Source organism: Vipera berus, assembly GCF_964194415.1.
Source record: "Vipera berus genome assembly, chromosome: 1".
NCBI classification, from domain to species: domain Eukaryota; kingdom Metazoa; phylum Chordata; class Lepidosauria; order Squamata; family Viperidae; genus Vipera; species Vipera berus.
Window position 1 is genome coordinate 177102417 of NC_138202.1, and position 26824 is coordinate 177129240.

The window sequence follows — 26824 nt, forward strand, 5'->3', positions numbered from 1 at the left end:
AACTTGTTTGATGCTTAAACATTATATTTTGGTTGGGCAGGTTCTTAATAATCACAAGACTCAAGCAAACATGTTTAGAATTGATGCTTAATTTAGAAATAGCATTCAGGTATGTTCAATAGGTGTTTTGTAGATGGAAAAGCATCCACAACAACTCTGTTGTTCCAACAACTCTGTTGCAATAACATAGTGGTGGAGAAGGGAAAAATAACTGGGCTTTGATAGTTCTTGTAGAATACTGACCAAAATGAGCCAAAACAGATTGGTATTGTGTCAATACCCTGAGCAGGGAATGCTGCATGTAGTACAAGTACAACTAAAGCTGTTATTTTATTATTTACTATTTATTTTATTTAAAAGATTTATGTGAAACCTGAGTCAGCTAAAGCCATGTGGCAGTGGAAGCAAATATTAGTGGGTATGTAGAAAATTGTGATTAAAATGTAAACAATATGAATTTATGAAGGGAAAGGAAAGGAAAGGAAAGGAAAGGAGGAGGAGTAGATAACTTCTGAGTTTAGGAAACAAAGAAAAATATGTAATAGTAGTGAAAAAAATTGTCTAAACTTTTGGAATGGAGTTACGTGCATGCAGGAAAGTGAAAACATAGGATAAGATATATAGGTTTAATTGCTAACAAAAGTACTAAAATACATTTAGACAGTGCTTTTTTTCTAAAAAAAAAGGTGCCGGAACTCAGAGGTGCTGTCACTGGGAGCAATGCCGGTGTCTTGCTATGGAATCGCCACCCATCCTTTGCACCCCCGCCCCTGTGGCTCAGAGTCACAGGCCATGGGGATTCCCCTCCCCACAGCCGCCGTGGGGATTCCCCTCCCCGCAGTTGCCACGCTGCGGCCTGTGCTGAGTCCTCACCCGGAGCTGCTTTGAACCCTAACCTAGAGCTGTGTTCCTCATGGCAGCGATCTTCAGCACCAAACAGCTGATGGCCTCCAGCACCAGCATTCATTCACTTACTGCCCCATCACTTCCAAACGCAGTAAGTGAGTGAGCGAGCAAGTGGCGTTTGGATGTGTTTGAAGCGACGGGATAGTGAGTGAGTGAATGAGCAAATGGTGTTTGGAAGCGTCAGAGCAGTAAGTGAGTGTGTGAATGAGCAAATGGCATTTGGAAGCGATGGGGCAGTAAGTGAGCAAGCGAGCAAGAGGCCTTTGAAAGAGACGGAGTGAGTGGGGGAGAGACTGAACAAAAGAGACGGAGGAGTGAGGAGGAGTGAGTGAGAGCGATTGGAGGCTTTTGTGAGCAAAGTGTGAGTGAGTGGGGGGGCTTTTCCGAGTGAAGGGTGAGAGAAAAAGGGAAAGGTGAGGGGGAGAAGGGAAAAAGAAAAGGCACTGACTTCTGACTTCCTCTGTTGCAGGAGTAGAAGGAAGCATTAACATTGAACCTCAACTTTTTGCTTTTCTATAATATTATAAACTAGCCATTTCTATAATAATAAATGAATCTAACCAATGAAACCCAAAATACCTCCCTTTTTTAGTCATCTAGTTTTTGACACCTTGTTAAGCACTAGTGGTATTTGAATATTGTCATGTCCTAAAAGTGGTACAATTTCTGAAAAGGTTGAAAAGCTCTGATGTAAATACAGCCTAAATTGTTTATTGCCATCCTATTTGCAAATATCTTACTTACCTAGTTGAGATGGTGTAGTTGGGTAGCAGGGAGGGGTGCAAAGTTCCTGCCTTCACTGCAGACAACTTGCCTGTGCAACGTTTGCTGGCTGGGTCTTTTGGCACACTCAGCAGCAATTCCTATTAGCTTTTGAAAGCCAATAGGCCAAGGGTAGGCAACCTTGGCTCTTTTATGACTCGTGGACTTCAACTCCCAGAAGATGTTACATAACATAACATCAGCTGGAAGATGTTAAACTGTCCTTCTGTTTCTTTCCTTCCCAAAAATTGTGTTAATGAGTCCTCTCTAAGCTCTGCTAATCAGCTTGTCCTGGACTGTTTTGCTGCAAAATGGAACGGTTTGCAAATTGCAGTTGAGACAGCCCATCTCATTTTAGATATATCACATATAATTGAAGATTGTAATTAGTTGCGTGTGCACATTCAGCAAGTGTGATGTATTTGTGCTGGCATTTCTAGGTCTCTTTCCAACCACATCCAGAAAAATTTGTAACAAGCATTGGAATTCTCAAGGCCATGTTTGGTATTTCCCAGCAATCTGTTACTGGAAGGAAAAAGCAATCCCTGCTGCATTACTGATCCCAGACAAACATTTGTATGTATGCAGGTATCCTTAGGGTGCCATAGTTATGGATGAGAAATATTGGTTGCAAAGTTGGCATTTCTGGATGTAATACAGATATTTTGGACTTATTTTTGTTTCTTTGCATGTTTGATATTTTTAAAAAGGCATATGCTACTGACTACGCTTATGCACATATGTAACATCTTTTGCTAGGATACATGACCACTGTTTGTCCAGAATGTGAAAAGTGAAAGATTGTGACTAAACAAAATTTTAATGTACAGATAATACCACCAGAAATTATTTTAGCCTTTTTAATAAATGTTGTTATTGATGTTAAGCTCACCAGGGAAAACATCGTATATTGTTATGTATAAAAGGTAAAGGTAAAGGTTCCCCCGCACATGCATGCTAGTCGTTTCCGACTCTAGGGGCCGGTGCTCATCTCCGTTTCAAAGCCGAAGAGCCAGCGCTTGTCTGAGGACGTCTCCGTGGTCATGTGGCCGGCATGACTAGACGCCAAAGGCGCACGGAACGCTGTTACCTTCCCACCGTAGTGGTCCCTATTTTTCTACTTGCATTTTTACATGCTTTCGAACTGCTAGGTTGGCAGAAGCTGGGACAAGTAACAGGCGCTCATTCTATTACGCGGCACTCGGGATTCGACCCGCCAAACTGCCGACCTTCAGATCGACAAGCTCAGCATCCTAACCCACTGAGCCACCACGTCCCTTATTGTTATGTATATACTAGGTTAATTATTTAAAGACTGAAGTGCAACATAACTAGATTCTAAATAATCTATTTTTCAAAACACACAACAGTCCAAACAGTAAAAGTAAAGTCCAAATTAAGAATATTTCATTCTTAAGAATTGTTTAATTTAAAGTGGTTTAGTTGTAATAGATGGTTATACATTCAAAATAGTTTTCAAGAGTATGTACAAAAGATACTATTTTTTTCTAGCATCAGCTAAATTAGACATATTACATTGAGTAAAATGTTTCTCATTTTTTTCCTGTTACCTTTCTTGATTTCATTGCAGAGATGTTAACATAGGAAATAGATTATTTTGTTATCTAATTTTACCTTCAAAAGACAGAAGCAGATGAAAAATGTGAGGTTCTTTCCTGTTGGCTTTTTTGAATTAGCTGTTTTAGATTCTAAAAGTTTAGTTCCTAAAGAAGTAACCTTGTAAATAATTTTAATGTCCTCCTCTAGTGCAGGAGTAGGCAACCTTGGCTCTTTTATGACTCAAGGACTTCAACTCCCAGAATTCCTGAGCCAGCATGGCTAAGCTTGGAAACCTCTCTCTTTCCCCTCAGCGTCGCTGGCTCAGGATTTCTGGGAGCTGAAGTCCACAAGTCATAAAAGAGCCAAGATTGCCTGCCCTGCAATAGACTTTTGAAAGCCAATAGAGGGAAATGTTTTTTATTTATTTTTTGCAAAAAAAAAAAAGGTGCCGGAACGCCGTTCTAAGCGTTCTATGAGAAAAAAAGCCCTGCATTTAGAAAGTATGAATTTGGTTTTGGTGTCATCTAGATGTGGTAGGTACATATGAAAGAATGATTTCATTGTGTAGATAATATGCCTCAATGAATTGTGATAGTGAAGAAACCAGGAGTTAGTTTAGGGAAAATTTGGGTAACACTAGGGCCATTCAACAATCCGAAGAATAAATGTCTCCCTGATTGAAGTGACTCTTTAAAGAATTTCTGCCCTGAAAAAAAGATCTGTTGGTTTCAAGTACATAGTTTGAACATAAATCCCCTGAACATACAGACACGATAAAAGAATAGATAAAATGAAAAAGCCTGATGAATGTGATTACTTATGATGAAAGATTGAAAGAATTAGCAAAAGATATATGGGTAATGAGAGGTTTTAAATCCAATTGTTGACCATTTTGGGTTAGTGTCAAGAGCAGATCCTGAGAAAAAAATGAAGGGAAAAGAAAGAAGGATAAACAATGAAGGTGAGAGCAGAATAACTGCAAGAAGAGAGGGTATGAGTCCTGTATGAAACTCTGAGTCTCTCAACAGAATGAAGGAAAATAGAACATACGGAAAACTTAGGTCCTGGAATCTGCATAGAATAATGAAAAGAATTATATTACACAGTACCACAAAAGTGGGTGGTAAAGAGAAATGCGAGAAATGGGGTTTCTTTGAATGATGAAATGAAAGAGACTATAAATGTGTGTGTGTGTGGGGGGGGGGAGGAGTGCATATAAGAGAATTATTTCTATAGAAAATGAAACCAAGAGAAGGATATTGTATAATATGGTTATAGAGGAAAAACACCGTTGACAATAATATTGGTTAAGATTAAAAGAGATAATGTAGTGCAGTTTTGAGAGAAAACAATGTTTTGGAAATGGTGAAAAAGGCTAAACAAGGACCTTCCAGCAGGTGAAATGGCAATAGAAGTATTTTAGACTTTTGTGGGACTAACTCATAGAGTAAAATGAAATGATGGCAATAAATGCTAGTGTAAAAAAAAGAAAAAGAAAAAAAAGAAAAAGGAAGTCATACATGCAGTGAAAATGTTGAAAAGTGATGCAGTTGCAGTTGTAGATTTTATAATTAGAGTATTAAATTATGGATATATTTTGCTAAGGGAGTGCCTCTGCAACCTGTCAACATGTGTGGAAGAATGCTATCACTGTTCCTTTATACAAAGGGAAAGCTAGCAAGCAAATGCAAAAATTACTGTGTGAGAGGTAGTTAGTCAAGCATAACTACAAAGGTGTTTGGCAGAATTCTAATTGAAAGATATAAAAGTGTCGGCGAGCAAATGTTGGAAAATGCAGCACTTTTATGCCAGGCAGAGAGTTTTGCTCTTCAGCAGGTCATTAAAAACTGATGCCTGTGAGAAAGAAAATATTTTAAATTAATTTAGAGAAAGCATATGACAGAGTGAACAGGTTTGAATTATGTGTTTTGTATTAATAAGGAGATGAAGAATACAATAAGGGTGATATAATACTTTCTCTGGTGCATCAGCCTTTGCTATGTATTGAATAGACTCTAGGGGGTGCTATTAGCTATCTAAAGGGATTGTGTCCCTTTCATAGCTGCTGCTTCCCTTTCATCAGCAGCCAGAGAAAAGGGACAAGCGAGCTCTGTGTAGAGAATCCTCATAGAGTTTGGAAGAGAGGCAGGCTGCTATATCACAGAGGCAGGCTGCAATGGGAGAGAGCCAGTAAGGCAGCAAGCGGAGCCAAATTCCTTTGGGTGCATTGGACTCCTGATTATATTGGATAATAAACATTTTATGGAACACTTTTGGGTCTATCTTATAGATTTTTGGCTGCTAATCACAGAAATAACCTGTAATTTAGCCTATCACATACAAAAGCATGGAACTGTTGTTGAAGTTCATTCAGTATACCAAGTACAAGTGGAATATTTGTAGAGAACTAAAAGTAGTGGCTCTGCTGCTTGGAATGCAGCTCGGATATATCAAGTACTGTTGTTACATATGCAAATGGAACAGCCATGCAAGGGAATTGCACTACATTAAAAAGAAATGGCTACTCCAAAAGAATTTGGTTCCAGGACATGATACACGAACCACCTGTGAACCTGACAAAGATATGTTTGCCTTCGCTTCACATAAAACTCGGATGGATAAAAAAAATGTGAAAGCAATAAACAAGGAAGGTGAAAGTTCTGTTATTTGTGACAGATGTTTCGAAGGAAAACTGATGCCAAAATTAAGGAGGGCATTTTTGTTGGTCCAAAGATCAGATATGTCATCAATGACAAGCGGTTCAAAGATCTGTTAGAGGGGCTAGAGAAAATTGCCTGGAAAGCATTCAAGGATGCACTTGAGAATTTTCAACAGAGCAACAAACTACATTCAGCTGGGTGACAAACTTCTTAAACCTGAAATTTTTCATGGTATTTAGACCAGAGTCATGCATTTATTTACATTAAATAAATAAATGTAAATAAATAAAAAAATCTTAGGCAAATTTAACCTTCCATTATTCTGATCTGCCCCTCAAGAAACCTATAGCTTATAGCTATTTCAGTGGCACTGGCTACATTCCTTCTGACAATCACAGAATTAGTGAATTCCAGGATGTATACAATATGTCCAAGGTGTGCTAATCAAGGAATTTCACTCTGCCAACTCCGGATTCTTGTGCTGGAGATAATGAAGTATCTCTAGAATTGACCTGTAATAACTCTTCTGAATTATACCACCTCCCTTGACACAGGAATTATTATAAAACTGATTAAATAAAATTTGAAAATCCCCATGCCCTCACTTTCCCAATTGACTTAGTTTTTTTTAATTATTTGTTTTGGATTTTGGTTTTAAGTAATACAATATGGAAGAAGCATTTCATTCTACAGCTTTTTGATAATAGCAATGTAGAAATTCATTGTCTTTGCTGGATTATGAACACACTGCTAATATAACAGGAACAGCTTTACTTTTAAATACATTAAACACAATTTATTAACTGGACTGCAATTGTAAAAAAAAACAACTTAAAGTAGAGAAGTTCTCCCTCTCCTGACTGGGAATTTTATTTTGTTTTTGTTTGTTGCATGATTTCAGTGAACTGAGAAGTTCTTCAAGACAAAATTTATCAAATTGAAAAAAGAGAACTAAAAAGCCCTGCTTTGCCTAGTTTTCTCTATAACATAAAGAAGATGATGCAGTTACGATATTGTTGATTGTTAATTTTAAATTTAACTTAAAAAAAGATTCAGGTATCTTTTCCTTTAAGCAAAAACACTAAAACTTGTAGCCTAAAGGAAAGGCTTACTCCACTCAAAATTTATTGCGGACAAGTCCATTGTAATGACAAGGAGTTGCCAAATGGTATTATTGTTGGTTGTAAAGATGCTATGAGCAGGAGTGGTCCATAACATAGATTACTTTTTTTTTTTAGTGGAGGTAGTAGTAAATAAACAAACAAAATAAAAACATAATGTAAGGTCCAACGAAAGAGGTTGTAAAAACAAATGGAGATTGGAGAAAATGATCTAATATAATTCAAACTACCTATATGATCCTATAAAGTAGTTGCAGGATAGTTTTCTAAGAGCACCTCAATTGTCAACAGACTGGTGACCTCTGCACCACTGCAACTAAATCTGTAGTTGTAATAGAATAGCATCACACTGAAACAATGATTATTATCTTTTTGCTGTTTATCTCTTTCTCTGCACTGAATTTAGCTCCTTACTAGCTAACTAGCTTACTAGCTAGACATCTCTCTGCACTGTCTTTTTATTGAGCAACAGTATCAAGAGTTTCTTCAGGAAATATGTAATTCAGGAAATATACAATTCAGCCAAAATGAAAAAACACACAAAAAACCCCAAAAAACTGGGCAAATGTTATAGACAGTAAATGCAAATAAGTGGACAAATAATAGGAGACATGCGGTTATACAGTATCAACCCCCATCTCAAAATATGCATGTTGTGTTATGGGTTCTGGAGAGCAGGAAGGATGCCGAGACGATGAGTACAACATAACAGCTCTTTATTTGGTGGAAGTGACTGTACTGGGGAATAGGGGCTAGTTGCACTCCTTATATACCTGGCCAGTACCTGGCCAGGTACACAACCAACCAATCGGATTGAACCTCTGTTTCCCGCCGAAACTGCTTCCCGCCAAAAAAGTTACAGATCACCGCCTCCTGGTGGTGACTCTTATGCAAGTGCTTTAGTTGTTCCTAAAAGCCTAATACATAACAATGCACCTCTGACATCATGTTCATTTGCTTCCCCACCAAATATAGCTTGGCATTCCATTAGTGAGCAATAAAGTCTACTAGGGTTGCTGGATTCTGGGATCCTAAAATGAGAGAGTTTGCTAGCAGAACATCTACTGTATATTCTATTTGGTGGGCTAAAGTTGCCTAGGTGTCTTTTGTCTTCAGGTTCCCTTACCATTCTAGTTAATTTTTGCATACCATCTCCAATGCTTTTGAACTCTCCAGCCCACAACTAAACAGGGAAACCCCTACCTTGAATTTTCTGATGGCTGATTTACTCTCTGAGCAAGAATTTTCAGTTGTAATGATCTGGATCACTCAGGTCCTGTGAAGGCATGTGGCCCTTTCTGATCATAAGGGAAGATGCTATGGCAGAAGTGTGTGCTAATGATTCAGAAAACCAGCACAGAAAAAACTAGTGCCAAAAGGAGGTGAGATGCTGAGGATAGGGAAGAACGTAAGATGAAAGTAAAGAGTTAGCTAAGAGAGGAGGAACTAATGGAAGCTTTAGGGGAAAAAGGTGAGATGAAAATTAGACATTTAAGAAACAGTAGGTAGGCCACACATGGCATAAAGAAGCAGCAACAATCAGGAAATGAAGGAATTGGATAGTGTAATCCTATCCATTAGGTGGGGACGACAGAGAATGAGGTGGCTGGATGGAGTCACTGAAGCAGTAGGCATGAGCTTAAATGGACTCCAGAAGATGGTAGAGGACAGGAAGGCCTGGAGGAACGTTGTCCATAAGGGTCGCTGTTATGTACATAGGGGATGTCACACACATAGGGGATGTCACACAGAGATAAGCCACTGACACCACCAGGTGGCAGGGTGCTCTGTCAGGATTGGCAGGGCATCCTTTGGTGGAAAATCCGGATATTGGGATTGGTTTGAAGTATATCTGGCTAGGTATATAGAAGGGGCAGTTGCCATTTGTTAGAGTTAGTCTGTGCTGAAGCAATAAAGTGTACTATGTTGAACCCTGTTGTCCTGAGTCGTCCATCTTGGCCATGCGGTCCAGAACTCACGATCTAACAGTCGCGATGGGTCAGACACGACTTTGCAGCTAACAACAACAACATCCATTAGGCAGAAGTCCAATCTGCCTTCCCCAAACACTTCCCCCCATCATTCTTTAATTGCACTAAACATACAGAAAAGTAAGCCTCCTTCCTCCCAAAATAAAAAAGGGAGGCAGAAATTTAAAAAACAAGTTACACTGGGATAAAATAACTCAACCCAATGTTTAAATATACCATTGAACAATGAACTGTAGAATCAGGTCATCTATTTGCACATCTGATCTGAATGGGATAAAAGCATTTGCAGACTGGTTTTCCTCCACCATTTCCTCCTCTTCTTTTTAATATACTGAGATAGTTGTCTGGTATTATTATTTTGAAAGATGTAATCCTGAACTCTGAATAACTGCATAGCTCTGTTCTTGTGTTTTTGGTTTTTTTTGTCAGACCCTCACTTCTGCGCAGGTGCTTGGGTTCACGGACACTTACTAGATTTAGTGAAAAAAACAGGGACCTGAAAAGGCCCTTGTGACTTCCCACTTTTATAATTGCAAATGGCATATCTGTAATATGAACCGCACGGAGTTACATCAGAAACCAATGATGCTGCTCTGGATTCACGAATGTGTAATCACAAATAATGTAATATATGAAAAATTACTAGCATGCACGACTGAGGAAAAATGGAATTCCTGAACTCTCCAAGAGAGAATCATAGGCTAGTGGAGAAAGCAGGTGAGGCCTTTGGGGAGCTGAATTAAACAGATTCAGGAGATAAGGACGTGGCATTGAATTGCAATTTAGATTCGAAGATTCCTTCCTGAATCTTTCAAGATTGTATCATGGAAAAGTCCATTAAGGTTGGATTTGCCAATTATCATACTATTGATGGAAATGCCTACTAAAGTGAAGTCAGCATTTCTGCAGATTTCTCTAAATACATGACTAGAAACTGAAGATCTTCTGGAAACAGCAATGGCACAGAATTCCCGGAACTAATGATTTAGGCTTTTTAACCATTAGTTTAAAGCAGGGCCAAGCAACCCTATTGCCATGGTTCCGACCGACAGAGACGAATAAAGCAGAACTCTGAGGCTTGCAAATTCCTCAGAGAACATGTTTATTAGTTACAAAGTATCAGCACATCAAAAGTGAAACAAAGTCTGGAGACACACGTAAACAATTTCCCCAATACAAAGTTAAACATTCCACCCCTAAAACTATGCAAGCAACTACATTCCCCAATACATCTTCTTGGCAGGCTTTTCACAAAATGCCCAGCCTGCAGTTTCGGGAGCAGCCAATGACCTTGGTTCCCATGGGACAAAAGATTATTTTGACTAGCGAATTACCTGGCAATCCCCCACCCTCCATTCTATGTGGCAGCTGAAAATTAAACAGGAAAAATGGCTGCAGCCATGCTCATTTGTAGAGTTGACACCTATCCTTTTTGGATATTTAAGATTAAAATTCTCATCTGATAAACCAGCATGGCCAAAAGTCTGGGGGCAATGGGAACTCTAATCTCAGGCACTGCTTGCTCCTGCTTTGAATAATGGATAGGCAATTCATGGAGCTCCCTGAAGTCCAGACTTATGTATGGGCCCTAAAAGTATGCATCATTTATATCTAAACATTTTTGATATGAAGTTTCCTCCCAGATTTAAAGCTGTCTAGAAACATTTTTCCTACTTCATTAGAAACCAGATATTGACTAATTATGATAAACTTCATAAATAGTTTGGAACAGGTGTCTAATCAAAGAGCTTTTTATCTTCACAATGGCAAGCGAGATTCTCTTTGTGTTGAATCATATAGCTCATTTGAAAAAAAAAAGTCAGTTTTAAGGAGAAGAAAAAAAAAGATTGGTGATGGCCACAGAATGTACGCAAGTCTGTTGGTCTAGCAGCCAACCTTTCACGGCATTATTTAGACCTCTTGGGAGAATTTAGTTCCAGCTGAACTATTTGCTTATATTTGTATTTATTCCATAATAATTAATATTGAAGATCACACACACTTTTGCCTTAATGATGCCTACGTTTTTATGAATGGCCTCTAGACCCTTGGCTTTTGAAAAAAAAACACCTTTAAGACAACTATGACCTGGATGACTGAGAATCTCCATAGACATTTCTGGATAAGTTCATTTCCAATATGGTTTTTTTTTCAAAGGAATGGAGGTGGCAGAGATGCTGCTTTACCTGTTTTTATGGTGGTAACAGCAGCTCTATTTCCATGATGCAATGTCTTCAGATGAAAAAAACCTTAAGACTGGTGCATAAATGACCTGCTAAATCTCAGGTAGAATTTTCCTCTCACCCGGCAGCAATGAAAGTTTCAGGCTGGGTATTGATCCAGGTTCCCATTCCCATTTGGTAAGGCCACACTTGGAATACTGAATTAGTTGCCACGATGTAAAAAAGATGTTGAGACTCTAGAAAGAGTACAGAGAAGAGCAACAAAGATGATTAGGGGACTGGAGGCTAAAACATATAAAGAACAGTTGCTGGAATTGGGTATGTCTAGCTTAATGAAGAGAAGGACAAGGGGGGACATGATAGCAGTGTTCCAATATCTCAGGGGCTGCCACAAAGAAGAGGGAGTCAAGCTATGCTCCAATGCCCCTGAAGGCAGGACAAGAAGCAACGGATGGAAACTAATCAAGGAGAGAAGCAACCTGGAACTAAAGAGAAACTTCTTGACAGTTAGAACAATTAACCAGTGGAACAACCTGCCTCCAGAAGTTGTGAATGCTCCAACACTGGATGTTTTTAAGAAGAGACTGGACAGCTGTTTGTCTGAAATGGTATAGGGTTTCAGTGGGCGAGAGCTGATATTTCTTTCCGGTGAATGTCAGGGGGATAATAGGGTATCTGAGAGTAGTATAGAAAAAAGCTTGAATAAACCCAGATAAAGTGAAAAAGTCATCAACGAGCCATTTCCTGTTTGCAGCAGAGTGGTTTGATATTTCTGTCTTTGACATGCTTCTGAGAGGAAAAGATGAGAATAAAATCAGTGAGATACCTGCATGACCTGAAGTGTGGAGTTAAACTGATACCGCTGCAACTTTCTCTTCTGTTCTATATGAGGTCAAGATGTCCATTATACCTTTTACCAGCATAATCGCCTGGATTGTTCTTACTGTGTTTCATATTATTCAGGACACCACTTCAGCAGGTAATAATCTCTCTCTCTCTTTCTGCCTGTTTTTCTCTCACTCCCTTGCTCCACCTTTTAGATTCTTGTGTGAAAAAGCAATTGTTAAATGAAGCTTGGAGCCAGTGCAGTGCTATTTGAGTATAAAATTTAACAATGATCTGAAAGAAAACATTGACATTAACCAGCTGGCTTATAACAAAATAATATTCATAATGGTAAATCAGCCTTCTCTAGTCTATTGGATGCAGCAACATGGCTGTCGTGTAATAAGTACTCTGGAAAACTACCAGACTTGAGAAAGCTATAAGAAGTAAGAGTGACTGTTTTTACGGATAATGCTGACCCAACCAGATCCACTGGAACATAGTCCATCTCAGTAAATATTAGCAGATAGCCATGCTTTTAATTTCTCTGATTGCAAAACTGAATTGACCTTTCACTAATCTTTGGATATCTCCTTTACAAAGAAGAAAGTTAGGTAGAAGGAAAATCTCATGAAGAATGTAAGTATTTTTCTTTATGGGTCAAATCAAGGTTTATCTACTTGGCTGGCTTACTTTCAACAACTGATTGGATGCAAACAACATTCTGCAAGAGAAATGAATGTCCTCTCTGGTATGTCCCCAGCACCAGCTGCTCAGTGTAGTTCAGGGAAAGGGCAGTTAGTTACCTCCACTACACCATCTATTAAATCTAGGAATTGCCCTCCACCAAGCCGGCAGAAAACAAGCTGCCTTGCTGGAGAAAACAAGCAAGCTTTCTATGGTACTGTAATCTTTCCCTTAACTGGGCAAATGGCAACTTAGAGGAACAATTTCAAGTAGGGAAATGACTTGGTTTCTAAAATTACCTTCCACATCTCTATTCAGTAGTCAGTTGTAATAATAATCAGTAATTAATAATCAGTAGTTCCATTGGGACCTTATCAGCACTCACAAGCCATGACCTTCCTTAGGACATCAGCTCCCTATGAGCAATCTGCTACAGCTCCCCTCTTGTCCATAGGACCTGCTTGATAGATTGACTCTCCGTTATTTGCTTGCTTTTAAACTAAGAATGACTCTTTGGGATTTTTTTTTACTGGACAATCAATGATTGCCATTACAGTAAAGTTGGAGACATCAACTTTTGAAACTCCTTCTCTGCCATTTTCACTTACTTAAATATGTGGCAGTTCAGAAACAGCACAGGTTCAGAGTCAGACAAATTGCAGCTGCCTGCAATTAGTGCAGGTTCGCATCCCACCAGGCTCAAGGTTGACTCAGCCTTCCATCCTTCCGAGGTAGGTAAAATGAGGACCCAGATTGTTGGGGGCAATAAGCTGACTTTGTAATAATGCCGCTTGGGGTGTGTGTGAAAGCCCTAATAAGCAGGCATATACATAGAATGAAGGCTACTGCTAAGCTTGTAAGCCGCCCTGAGTCTTCGGAGAAGGGCGGGATATAAATGGAATTAAAATAAATAAATAAATAAAAATTGTCTGGATAGCAGTTAGGAACAGTTTAGGCTTTAGCTGGGATGGGGAAATTTGTTATCTGTTCCTTTTCTCTCAGTTTCCCATAAATGCTTAAGCTCAGTTTATTACATTTCGTATTACTGCAAGATTTTATTTATTTTTTACGTAGGCATGGGTTCTAGCCTGATGGCTTAGCCGTTATAGCACATTGGCTCTCTTAATAGATACAGTATGTTTTTCTCTAATATACATGATTATGATTGGTAAATGGCACCACAGTATTTGGGGACATGTACTGAACATTTGGAAGGATCATGTGCTCTGGGTTGTATAGGCTTCTGAAATGGTGAAATTAGGTAAACTTATATTTAAAGGCATTTTTTTTAAATTTTAATTATTTTTTTTAAATTTTTAATTCCATTTATATCCCGCCCTTCTCCGAAGACTCAGGGGGGCTTACAAACTTAGCAGTAGCCTTCATTCTATGTATATGCCTGCTTATTAGGGCTTTCACACACACCCCAAGCGGCATTATTACAAAGTCAGCTTAATTGCCCCCAACAATCTGGGTCCTCATTTTACCTACCTCGGAAGGATGGAAGGCTGAGTCAACCTTGAGCCTGGTGGGACTCGAACCTGCACTAATTGCAGGCAGCTGGTGTTACTTAAGGAGGCATTAGCCCACTGCTCCACCAAGGCTCTCTGGCTGCTAACCAGTAACAGGTTCTGAGATTCCATGCTCCTATTGAAAGATAAGTGCTGGTTGTCTACTGTACACTAGGTACAAAAAAAAGATTATGGCATTGTGGCCCCAAACCCCACAGTGGTGTGTCACATAGTCACCAAAAGCCAAGCTAGGCTTGAGGGTTTTTCTTTATCGCCATTTCCTTAAAGGTCTAATGGCTGGTGCTCCCATTAAGAACTTACCCAGAGGTGAAGCCAACCAAGGATGGCCCACTGTATCAGAGGTCCTCTTTTCTCTGCTGCAGGAGAGAGCCTTCTCCTGTGTTGCTTCTGATGATGAAACACATTTCCCTTGGAGTTGTGTTTGAGCCTATTCAAGAAATCGATAGACCACATATATTTTGCTAGGCTGTTAATGGTTGGGTTAATGGCTCTTTTTGCTAATGGCTTTTAATGTTAATTTTTTAACATAATGTACATTGTATGGTTTTAGTCATTTGTAATAAAGTTTTAACGTGCAAAAATGTACTTGAAATAAATAATAGTTTTAAAAAGCCAAATTAAATGCATTTCTACTATACCCTATTCCACGTATAATACACCAACATAAGTTGTCTGTCTTCAATAATTTTATTTTAACCTATACTAACATAACTTCTTCATCTACCTCTAGGCTGCTTCCCTTCCACTTACCTCTTATCACTACTCTATTGTGGAAAGTAGAATATGGTAAAAAAAATGGGAAAAGAGAAACAAAGCCTTCTTCCCACACTATTTGTGGAAATATTATCAATGTAAACATAATTAAGCACAAAAAAGAGAGGGAGGAAGAGGAATTGATTTTTTTTCTTCTTTAGTAAGATATTTGGGAAGCGAAGAAAAAAATGCACTTCAAGTGAGAGACGTGACTTTAGACAATTAGGTTTTCCTCTGATCCAGATCTCAAACTATGAACTAGAGGCTAAGGTGAATAGCCAGCAAGTCATGTTCAGAAAGCACTGCAATTAAGCTGTATCAAATAGAGCAAGGAATGATAAGAAATGGAAACCAGTCTAAAATTCTATGCCTCCATTCAACAGAAGTCAGGCTCTATTCAATTACAGAAGAACTTGGTGAAAGGCATACAGTACGAAAAAAATGCTTAATCTATTCCCAGTTCATAGATTATCTGCCAGTATTAGTGAATCCCATCCTTGACTCTGGGCCCACAACAACCCCTAACCCCTAGATATAAAGTGTTGCAGTGGTGATGCCTGCAAAGAGACAACTTCTTGCATTAAGTAAACAACATTCTTGTTCAATATACAGATTTATTTATTTATTTATTTTAATTCCATTTATATCCCGCCCTTCTCCGAAGACTCAGGGCGGCTTACAAGCTTAGCAGTAGATGTCTGAGAGATGGGACTCATGGAGAAAATTGATAGGGAACAAGACCAGAATCACTGCCCCATTCCTCTTTATCCAGATTTATCTTGTCCTGTAGAAGTTCTTGCAGAGGTTAGGGAAATTTAAGCAAGAAGGCTCTGCTTACTTGTTAGTTTGGAGTGTGCATCTCCAACCTTTTGGTTTGCCTGGGCCTCATGGAGTCAAAAGGAACTGACTTTGGCCACATATAAAATATATAATATACAGTAGTTAATGTATATAAATAACACACTTCTTTTTAAAAATATTTTTATTATAACTTGTGGGGCCACATTACTAGCTGTCCAGAGCTGCATATGGCCAGTGGGCTATGGGATGGATATGCCTGGTTTAGATAATAGTATGAGTTGCATTATTTCCCTCTGAAGTGCTTAAATTATGAAAAAAATCTTTAATAGATGATGAATAAAAAGCTAGATGCCAGTGACTGCTCAGTTAGCTGGAGTTGCAGAGCTAATATTGAAAAAAAATTATATTTTCACAAAGAATGAATGAACTTTGATAATGTAATTAAAGAAAGATCAAAATGGCACTTTTAAAAAAGAATGAACTGCTATCTAAAACAAATAAAAACGAACAGATTTATGAGCCTGATTTTGTTTTGAACATAATTTCATATATGAATAAGAAGATTGCTGCAGATTTGCTTACACAAGAAATTAATGAAGCAATGTTTAATTAATGCTTATTCACGAAATGAGCTTATTTTAATGTGCAATAGTGCACAAAAATTGAGTTTGTATTATGTGCATCATTAAATGAAACTTTCAGATCTTATAATATTTAAGGATTTAATAAAAAGGTAAAGGTAAAGGTTCCCCCGCACATGTGTGCTAGTCGTTTCCAACTCTAGGGGCCGGCGCTCATCTCCGTTTCAAAGCCGAAGAGCCAGTGCTTGTCTGAGGACGTCTCCATGGTCATGTGGCCAGCATGACTAGACGCCAAAGGTGCACAGAATGCTGTTACCTTCCCACCATAGTGGTCCCTATTTTTGTACTTGCATTTTTACGTGCTTTCGAACTGCTAGGTTGGCAGAAGCTGGGACGAGTAACAGGTGCTCACTTTGCTACGCAGCACTTGGGATTCGACCTGCCACACTGCCGATCTTCTGATCGACAAGCTCAGCATCCTAACCCACTGAGCCACCATGTCCCTAAGGATTTAATACTGAATGGATTAAAATGGGTTTACATTCTTGAAAACAGTTATGAAGTTATAAACAGGTATGAACAATCAGAATGAATAACTTTATAATAATTTTATTACTTGCTTGTAATGTCACTATCTCATCATCTGGCTCAGTTGGGCTTGTTGCTGGTGTATCTTTCGCCTACCTGTGTAGCAACAGCCCTGCCCAAGCTCCTCGACACCCTCTCTGGGTTGGCGGTTGAGTTCCCCAGACTTATGGTTCTGGGGAACTTTAACCTGCCATCCCTGGGAGGTTTGTCGGGTTGGCTTGGGAGTTTATGACCTCCATGACGGCCATGGACCTGACCCAGGTAATTCAGGGCCCGACTCATGAGGGGGGTCACACACTTGACCTTATTTTTCTATCTGGACAGTGGCTTGATGATCTGGGAGGGGAAGCTCCAGCTATTACACCCCTGTCATAGACCGATCATCACCTACTGCGGCTGGCCTTCCGCTTCGCCCCCCCCTGTCGCAGGGATATGGGACCGACCAGGTGGTTCCATCCCAGGTGCCTAATGGACCCTCAATGGTTCCAGGAGGCGCTTGGATTTGTGCCTGCCATCTTCGCTTACAACTCGGTTGATGCCTTAGTGGAAGCCTGGGAAAGGGTGGCCACAGAGGCACTCGACCGCGTTGTTCCCATGCGGCCCCTGACCCGGTGCAGATCCCGGTGGGCACCATGGTTCTCCGTGGAGCTCTGGGAGATGAAACGTCAGAGACGGAGCCTAGAGAGCTGTTGGAGGTCCAGCCAGTCTGAGTCTGATCGATTGCAATTAAGAACCTTCACGAGGTCTTATCTCGCAGAGATGGAGGCAGCGAAGTCTAATTACTTCGCTGCCCTCATCGCATCTGCAGATAATCGCCCGGCCGCCCTGTTTGGGGTGACTCGCTCCCTCCTGAATCAGGAGGTGAGGGAGGAGCCCCTGCAGGGTCATGCCGAGGAATTTAGTCAATATCTGGCGGATAAAATCGCTCAGATTCAGGCCGGCTTGGACTCCGACTGGGCAGAGTCTGACGATGGGGAATCGAGTGGTCTTGGGAACATTACATGGGAAGAATTCAATCCTGTGACTCTGGAAGAAGTGGACAGGATCATGGGGAACCTGAGTTCCACCACTTGTTTATTGGACCCGTGCCCCTCCTGGCTGGTTTATGCAGCTCGGGAGGGAACACGAGGCTGGCTCCAGGCAGTAATAACTGCTTCTTTAAGAGAGGGTAGCTTCCCCGCTGCCTTGAAGGAGGCGGTGGTGAGGCCCCTCCTCAAGAAGCCTGCCCTGGACCTGGCCATTTTGAACAACTATCGTCCGGTCTCCAACCTTTGCTTTTTAGCGAAGGTTGTTGAGAGTGTGGTGGCTCATCAGCTTCCTCTGTTCCTGGAGGAAGCTGATTATCTGGACCCCTACCAATCGGGCTTTAGGCCCGGGTACAGCATGGAGACGGCATTGGTCGCACTGGTGAATGATCTCTGGCGGGCTCGGGACAGGGGTTGTTCCTCTGTCCTAGTCCTATTAGACCTCTCAGCGGCTTTTGATACCATCGACCATGGTATCTTACTGCGGCACCTCAGGGGGTTGGGAGTGGGTGTCACTGTTTTACAGTGGTTCTCCTCCTACCTCCTGGGTCGTTCACAGTTGGTGTTGTCAGGGGGACAGAGGTCAGCCTCGAGGCCTCTCGTTTGTGGAGTCCCTCAGGGGTCGGTCCTCTTGCCCCTCCTGTTCAACATCTATATGAAGCTGCTGGGCGAGATCATTCGTGGTTTTGGGGTAGGGTATCATCAGTACGCTGATGATACCCAGCTTTTTATTTCTACCCCAGATCAACCCAGTGATGCCCTCTCCGTGATGTCCCGTTGCCTGGAGGCGGTGAGGGTCTGGATGGGGAGGAACAAGCTTCATCTAAATCCCGACAAGACCGAGTGGCTGTGCATACCGGCATCTCGGGTTGTCCATTCTATTCCATCTTTATCTATAGGGGGTGAGGTGTTACCCCCATAGATAGGGCTCGCAACTTGGGTGTCCTCCTTGACTCATAGCTCAGTTTTGAAGATCATATAGGAGCTGTGACCAGGGGGGCTTTTGCCCAGGTTCGCCTGGTGCACCAGTTGCGGCCCTACTTGGACCGAGATGCCCTACACACAGTCACTCATGCGCTTGTGACCTCTCGGATAGACTACTGCAACGCTCTGTACATGGGGCTGCCCTTGAATACCACTCGGAGGCTCCAGCTGGTGCAGAATGTGGCTGTGTGAGGTGTGATGGGGGTTTCCCGATACTCCCATGTAACACCTCTGCTCCGCAAGCTGCATTGGCTTCCAGTTGTCTTCCGGGTGAGATTCAAGGTGCTGGTGATGACCTATAAAGCCCTAAATGGCATGGGTCTGGGTTATTTACAGGAGTACCTTTTGCCGGCATTAACTTCCCATTGTCCTGTGTGCTCCCACAGAGAGGGCCTCCTCAGGGTGCCATCAGTCAGGGAATGTCGACTGGTGGCCCCCAGGGGGAGAGCATTCTCTGTGGGCGCGCCTGCCCTCTGGAATCAGCTCCCTGTTGATCTCCGGATGGCTCCCGACCTCCGCTACTTCCGCCGCGACCTGAAGACTAGGCTATTTGAACTTGCCGGCCTGGACTGAGGGACTGGGATTTTAGATCTTAAATTTTAAAAATTTTAATTTTAGAATGTGTTTTATTATTTAGGGCTATTGGTTTAATTTCATTTTAATTTTTGTATATTATGTGTTGTTTATAGTGTTTAATTGCCCTGTACACTGCCCCGAGTCCCTTGGGAGAGGGGCAGTATATAAATGCAAATAAATAAATAAATAAATAAATAAATAAATAATTGGCTGGCCCACAAAAATACCATGATTTTGCATGTCGCAAATGATTGCTGACAGGCTAAAATATAATTGACTACTATTGAGTCGTTGAGGGACAATAATCCTGAAATTCATAGTACAGCAATGTTTATCTTGCTTTCTGGTCATATAATTATTGTGTATGAATTGGGTAGCCACCTAATCAAATAGATAGATAGATAGATAGATAGATAGATAGATAGATAGATAGATAGATAGATAGATAGATAGATAGATAGATAGATAGATAGATAGATGACCCCCTAGTCTTTTGTGCAATTGCTAGAGCTTTCCCACCACAAAGTTGTCGCCCAATTCCCTCAGTGCAGGAATATGCCACTGAACTGCAGGGAGAAACTGCAGAAAAGAAATAACTCTTCCCTGTTGCAAGGATCTCTTATTTGGACTTAGCAGCAGTGATTTTTATTACATGCCATTCAGCCACATTTTCTGTGTTGGATATCTATATAAACATGATGACATTAGCTAACTAGCTAACTAACTAACTAACTAACTAACTAACTAACTAACTAACTAACTAACTAGCTAGCTAACTAGCTAACTAGCTAACTAGCTAACCAACCAACCAACCAACTAACCAACTAACCAAATAAATAAATGGTGTTCTGCCTCCAATGCCTATTTATCTGCATTTTACTACAAATTTTACCTAAAAGAATTTCAAGTTATCAAGAACTAAGGTTCTTGGTTTCTGATTTTTTAATTCCTACGGCTGCAGCTGCTACCTTGAAGTCTTGATTGTGTGTGTAACCCTAATATTTTCTTCTCTAAGGGCTGGCTTCCCTGTTCCTCACTTTCTATGCCAAGACAGAGGACAAACAAGCATTCAAGCTCCTTGGGATGATGTTGCCTCTCACCCCATTCTATTGCTTCTTTTGCTATGACAATGGTATACTGTATACCCCAGCACCTGCACATTGTATATGAACAGGCCTTCTCATACAGCTCAGGCAACTCCACTTTTTAAGGCCACTCCTAATTGAACTAAAATATGACAACTACAAAAACTAGACAAAGTTATAACTTGCCTTTTGCTTTTAGAAAAAAATGCCACTGCCCAAAACTGTGACTTATATTGTTTCAGTTCCTAGTCATACAGCTTCCCTGTCCCCTTTTGGTTCTGTAGATGGGGAGGAATTTTTTCCCCCCTCAGTTCTTTGAAGACAATGATGGGGCCCAACCAATTTAGCAAAATATACGAAACTATGATCCCAGACTGTGTGGAACTGTTTGCAGGGTCTGCTTCATCTAGCCATTCTTCTGTAGGACAATTTAACAATGGGATTTAACTTAGCTGAGTTTTGTTTATTATTATTGGTGGCAAATTAAACTAAATTAAACTAAAAATTAAAACCCTACTTCTGGGCAGTTCATCTCTGAATACTATGGTAGTTGAGAGGCGAGGGAGAGAATAAAAGCAAGCTACTAAAGCATTAATGCCCTTATTGGGTTTTCCAAGAGATACTTTGATGAACATTAAGGGTTTTTCTAATACAAAGATTTTGAACATCACAACTGCAGCACTTTTCTCCACCAATTTTGGTGACAAGGCTTTTGAGATGCTGTAGATGTTTACTGAGGGTGAATAGAAAGCTGATCCTTATATGTATGAAGAGGAGTTTTTTTTTCCCCAATTTGTGCAACTTTGTATTGGGTACATGCTGGATTTTAGAAGCACAAGCAGTATTGAAAACCTTGGCAATACTGAAATTTCAGAAACTGGCAAGTATTTCAAGAGTAAAAACATACAAACCTCAGGATTGAACAGTTGTGTTCTTGGTGTTTTGTGAACTGGGCTGTCTTTTTGCAGATACTTCATTACCTAGCCTGGCAAGTGCATCCAGATGTCAGGAAAAGCAAACTCTCTGTCTTCCCCTTTGAGAGGTATTGTCAGCCCTATCGAGTAGACCAGACTCAGAAACCAATGCTATGGAGATCTAGTACTACTTTTATAGTAGTTGTAGTACCATAATCTTGCATGCCTGAATGTCCTTCTCTCCTTCCTCACTTTCATGTGAATTAGAGGGTGTCCTGTCTGAGATAATTATTCAATTATTTTATTGGACTTGTCTGATGATTGCCTTGGTAGAGGGTCTTCCTCTTATCCCCTCTGCCCTGTACAGGTATGAAACAGTTGGGAGAAATCTAGCTCCTTACACAGTTCTGTCTCCTGGGATGAGAGCAGGGATGAGGGCAGCTTGTTGATGGACTTATTCATGTGAACTTGTGCTTCAGAGCTACTCTGATAACATATATGGCCGTTGTCCATTGTCTGTCATGGATTGTACATTTTCATAATAGATGTAAAACACACCTGAAATGCAACCAAGTAGAATTTCAGACAAACGTTTCCACTGGCCCTGGCTCTGCTTCTATTTTGCATTTGGGGTGGCTCTCATTTGAAAAACAAAAGCTGATAGTATTAACTAAGGCTGAATTTCTATCATGTTTAAGAGCAACTTGTTTTGTGAAATATAGCAGTGTATTTATTTTTATAGATTTATTTTTGTTTCTTTATTTCTTTTTATTAATTTTTTTATGCTGTCCATCTCCCCTATAAGGTGACTCTGGGTGACATTACAGTGAAAAGGAGCCCATTTCCCCAAATTGTTAAGGTGTTCATCTGCTCCCTGTACCAGCATACTTATTAAAACGTTTCTCTCCTCCAACAGCTGAAAGCATTTCAAAGCAACAGACATTCCTATACAAAACAGTGCACCAAAATGCCCAGTTGGCCTGTGACTTTCCAGCTCACAGAGAAACCATTACAAAGTTAAATGTCTACATGCTGAAAGGAGTAGGAAAAGAGCAACTTTTTGAAGCAAATTGGTACAATTCCACAATTTCAGTCAAGAAAAATAGTTCTGAATTAAGCTTGGACATAAATATTACAAAAGAAGAAAAACATGCTATGTTTCACCTGAGGAACTTGCAGGTCAGCCACACAGACAGTTACATGTGCAAGATTGAGGTGATTGACCCACCACCATATGAAACCAAAAGCAGGAGCAATTTAATTTACGTGCAAGGTAAAATCTTGACATTCATTTCTAATGGGCCAGGGAGGTCAGAGAATCTTTATTGACTATAGGGCTGCCCATGTTTAAATTGTGTTCTTAAGCTGGCTTCTTTGGTTTCAGAGCCAAAGATCCCATGATTTAGATCCATGCCCCTTCAATGAACCATTTTCTGCCACAACCACCCCACTACAACATTATTTGCCAGCAATGGTGGCAAGAAGCAGGTCCCACACAGAAGTTTAACAACTCGTTTCCTTCAAAATCTAAGTGACACTTTTGAGCAAACTGTTTGAAAGCAGTTTAATAATAAACCAGGTAGTTTGAGCTTCAGTTAGTTGTGCATCCAGTTAATTTATTGTCTAGCATTCATGGGAGATAGCATACTTCAATGAATATGAAAGTATACTTTGTTCTGAGGTGTCTCAGCTCCTTTGTGTTCCTGTCAATCCTCAGAACCTCCTCAGCACCAAGAAAAGCTTGATTACGTGAACATGTCAATGGCTATTCCACTTGGATTTTTGGTTTTCTACAGTGTGATAATCACATTAGCCATTTACTACTGTTGGGTAAGAAATCATTCTTTTATTTTCCCTTAGTACTAATCAGATGTAGTCAGTGATAAAAATATAACCAGAAAGAACTTTTCCACATGCTATATATGGAGCAATGCACCTGCCAACATTTTGGATTTCTCTGGAACTACATTTATGGAGACTATCATGATGGGGTTGAACACTTGAAGTATTACTATTACATCAAGTCCCCTCAACATATAGATAGATAAGCAAGATAATAATAAAGAACATTCTCTGCCTTTTATATGGTCATATTTCTCTTCCCTTGTTTGGAAACTGGCTCTAACAGGAGCTGGGACCATCAGCACTGTGTAACAAGTATATCTGCATTTGTGGGCATCACATTGTTGGAATTGAACAAGGATGCCCATGAAGTGTCCTTGGTAAAGCAGACTGCAGATTCCTGGGAGACTGATTGAGTGCAGCTTGACTTTTGAGCAATGCATTGGGAGCCATCTCCAAAAATAAGCTGGGACCAGGAACAAGAAAGAGATACCTACCTGGCAAGGGGGATACATAACTGGTGACAGTTGCATGATTCTGGAATCTAAGGCATATGAATAATGAAACAGGTGTGTGTGTTTGTGTGTGTGTATAACCATTCTGCCTTTATTATTTTTACAAATAACTCCAAGTGACGAACATATCCAACACCTTCCTCTTCCTATGTCAGAACTTGCTCTCCTGTAGTCTCATGCTCTTCCTTAAAAAAAAAGTAGGTTTTTTTTACTGGGACACCCCCTCAGCCCCATGAAAAATTACAGTGTTTTCATCTTTTGGGGAGTTCAGGGAAGTGTCACTTAATCTGTTAACAAGATACAGAGGGTACATTGGGGGCTGTACACTCTGCTGGAACCAAAATTATATTATTGATACGTTAAAGCATACTTTTCTAAAATTCATGTGTGCCCATCTTTAAAGACACATGCAGTCTCTGCTGACTTCTGTTGTATAAATTGTAAAGAAGCCAGACTGGAAAAACTACGAGCTAATTATTTGTCTGCCTGATAACCAGTAACATAAACATTGCTTTTTATTCAACCTTGCTCCCAGAAGGAGCAACACAAGGTTCTCCTTCATAAAAGACTTCACACCATGAAGAAGAGATGCACATTTATTTGATATGACATGAAGGAGAAACCTCACTTATCATATCTGTGGGAAGATGCATCAAGTGGGATTGATTCCTCTGGTCCTTACTGACGTTCACTGAAATTTTCATTCTTTGAACGACAATTCCCTCCCCCTTTTGTCCTTACTGTTTTTTTTTCATGCAGCTGAAAAGCAAGAAGAATAGGGTCCTTCAGAATGACTATTTCAACATGACGCCCTGGCAATCAAACGGACCCCGGAAAAGGCCCCCTCAGCATGGCATTCCAACACGGAATTACACTGCATACCGTTATTGGGAACCCTGATGAATAATGCCTTCTCTACGATGGAAATAAGAACAGCCTAGCCATCGCAAAATGAGAATGTTTTCAAAGAATTATATCTTGATGTTCATAGAACTATGAATGACAAAAGCTCTCTGTAAGTTATGTTTCAAGTTGGATAGTCAAGAGGTTATTAGCAACAGTAGACTGGAAACAGAGGAATGTGAGATCACCCCCCCCCCCCCCCCGTTTTAAGCAAATGACGGTTCCAACTGCATTTGTGATCTTTCTACTTTGGCCTTAACAGAAGGTTTACAAGGATTATATCCAAACTCTGGCAAAGAGTGGAGGTAAAAATCTGTCATGTTTCATATCAAAGAGAAAACACTGATTTTGGGGTTTAAACATAAGCTTAAGAAATAAGAAGCATTCAGCTTGGTGGGACTGGGGCAATAAAGAACATTTTTCTGTAGTAAAACAAATGGATTAGCTGGAAAGGTTTGCAATACTCTGCAGAACAGCCCCAATGAACAGATAACTCTTTCTGTTAAAGCAATTAACCTGAAAATCATGTCTGGAAGACTTGAAGGAATAGTGGAAAATACTGCCAATATTTCCAGTGATATACAGTTTTCCACTGATGCATAAACAATATACTGATGAAGAATTGGACAAAGTAATGAAGCGAAAGCCCAAGTAATATATCACTTATCCAAATAATTCTAGTTTCCACTGTAAGAAGGGAGTATTTTTCTTTCTTAATATCAGGTATCAGTTCAATACTAAAATACTGGTATGCACATGGTTCTATGATTCTAGCCAAGATTAAAAGTGTTGTTGCTTTGTCGGATTCTATTTCCTATGTTAATTAAATGGGCACATAGGTTCAAACCCGTCCTCAACGCCTGGATAACTTTGTGTCAGTCTCAGCCCAATCTATCTTACAGAGTTGTTGTTATAGGAAAGGTGTGCAAAACATGTGTCTAAAAGCCACACTTTTTGCATCCCTCTGAGCAGATGGGGTCATCATCAGCAACCATATTTTGGTCATTCAAGCAGAAATGCCACACTGTTAAACATTTAATGTATTATAGACATATGGGTGTCTAAGTCCCCCTTTCTGTTATAAGCCAACAATAAAATACATAACATGACTTAAATCCTAACGCCTCACTGTCATACTAAGCTTATTTTAATTCTTCTGTATAAATTATAACAATTTTTATTACATACTAAGTTATACAAATTACTTAGTAGATCAGAAATAAACCTCTGAGGAGTTGACTAATTGTTATCTTAGAGAATTGGCTGATGCACAAAGTTTGGCCATTCTTTAAGCAACATCAGTCAAAAGATCACTCAAGAGGTATATAATGCATTCTCCATCCCAGCTTAGCACATTCATAATGGACCTGATATAAATAGATGGTATGGAATGATGATATATGATAAACTGATATGAAATTGCTTTTAATTATCAGTACAGTAGGGGGAATATTTGGGGGTGGTGACATATGTGCCTGTTTATAGATGAAAATCTCGAAGTTGTTCTTTAATCACTTCCTTGGACTTCTTTAGATCTAAAATGGTCACAATGTCTGATGAAAAAACACAATCATGTTTTTTCCCCCAGTAGGGCTCTTTCCAAGCTATCTTTCAAGCAATCTTCCAGAACTAGTGGAATTAGCCCAAGTACAGAAAAAGAAAGAGGCTTAGCCAAAGATTAAAATAGCATAACCTTACTCTGGCCTCCATTGTTACTAATAATATTTCTAACTCCAAAGTGGCATTAGGCATACATCTGGGAATGGCCTGAATTGATTGCAGATGTTTAAATTGAACAATCTCTAATGAACCATAGTTTTTTAACAATGTAGGATGGAGTACCATATTTTAGCAGTTCTAAAATACCACAGGAGTAAATTAACCATCTTCCCCACCACATTTTGGGAGAGCATTCTTCAGTAGGCTTTTGACAAATACTTAAGCATTTATTTTCACATTCTGACCACCTTCCCTTATCTCCATCTTTGGGAATTTAGGGGAAGGTTCTGGAACAAATAGGTTTCTTAAGC

The 26824-nt window shown here is 40.0% G+C and overlaps 1 protein-coding gene across 1 annotated transcript; it reads left to right on the forward strand.

The window, feature by feature from the left end:
- Positions 1–12080: 12080 nt before the first annotated feature.
- On the forward strand, positions 12081–24791 carry CD28 (CD28 molecule; the record flags this gene model as incomplete). Its single annotated transcript, XM_081326069.1, has 4 exons — positions 12081–12162; positions 22451–22807; positions 23252–23364; positions 24651–24791. 4 exons carry the CDS (start codon positions 12081–12083, stop codon positions 24789–24791), a joined length of 693 nt encoding a protein of 230 aa, XP_081182195.1.
- Between the last annotated feature and the right edge of the window lie 2033 nt (positions 24792–26824).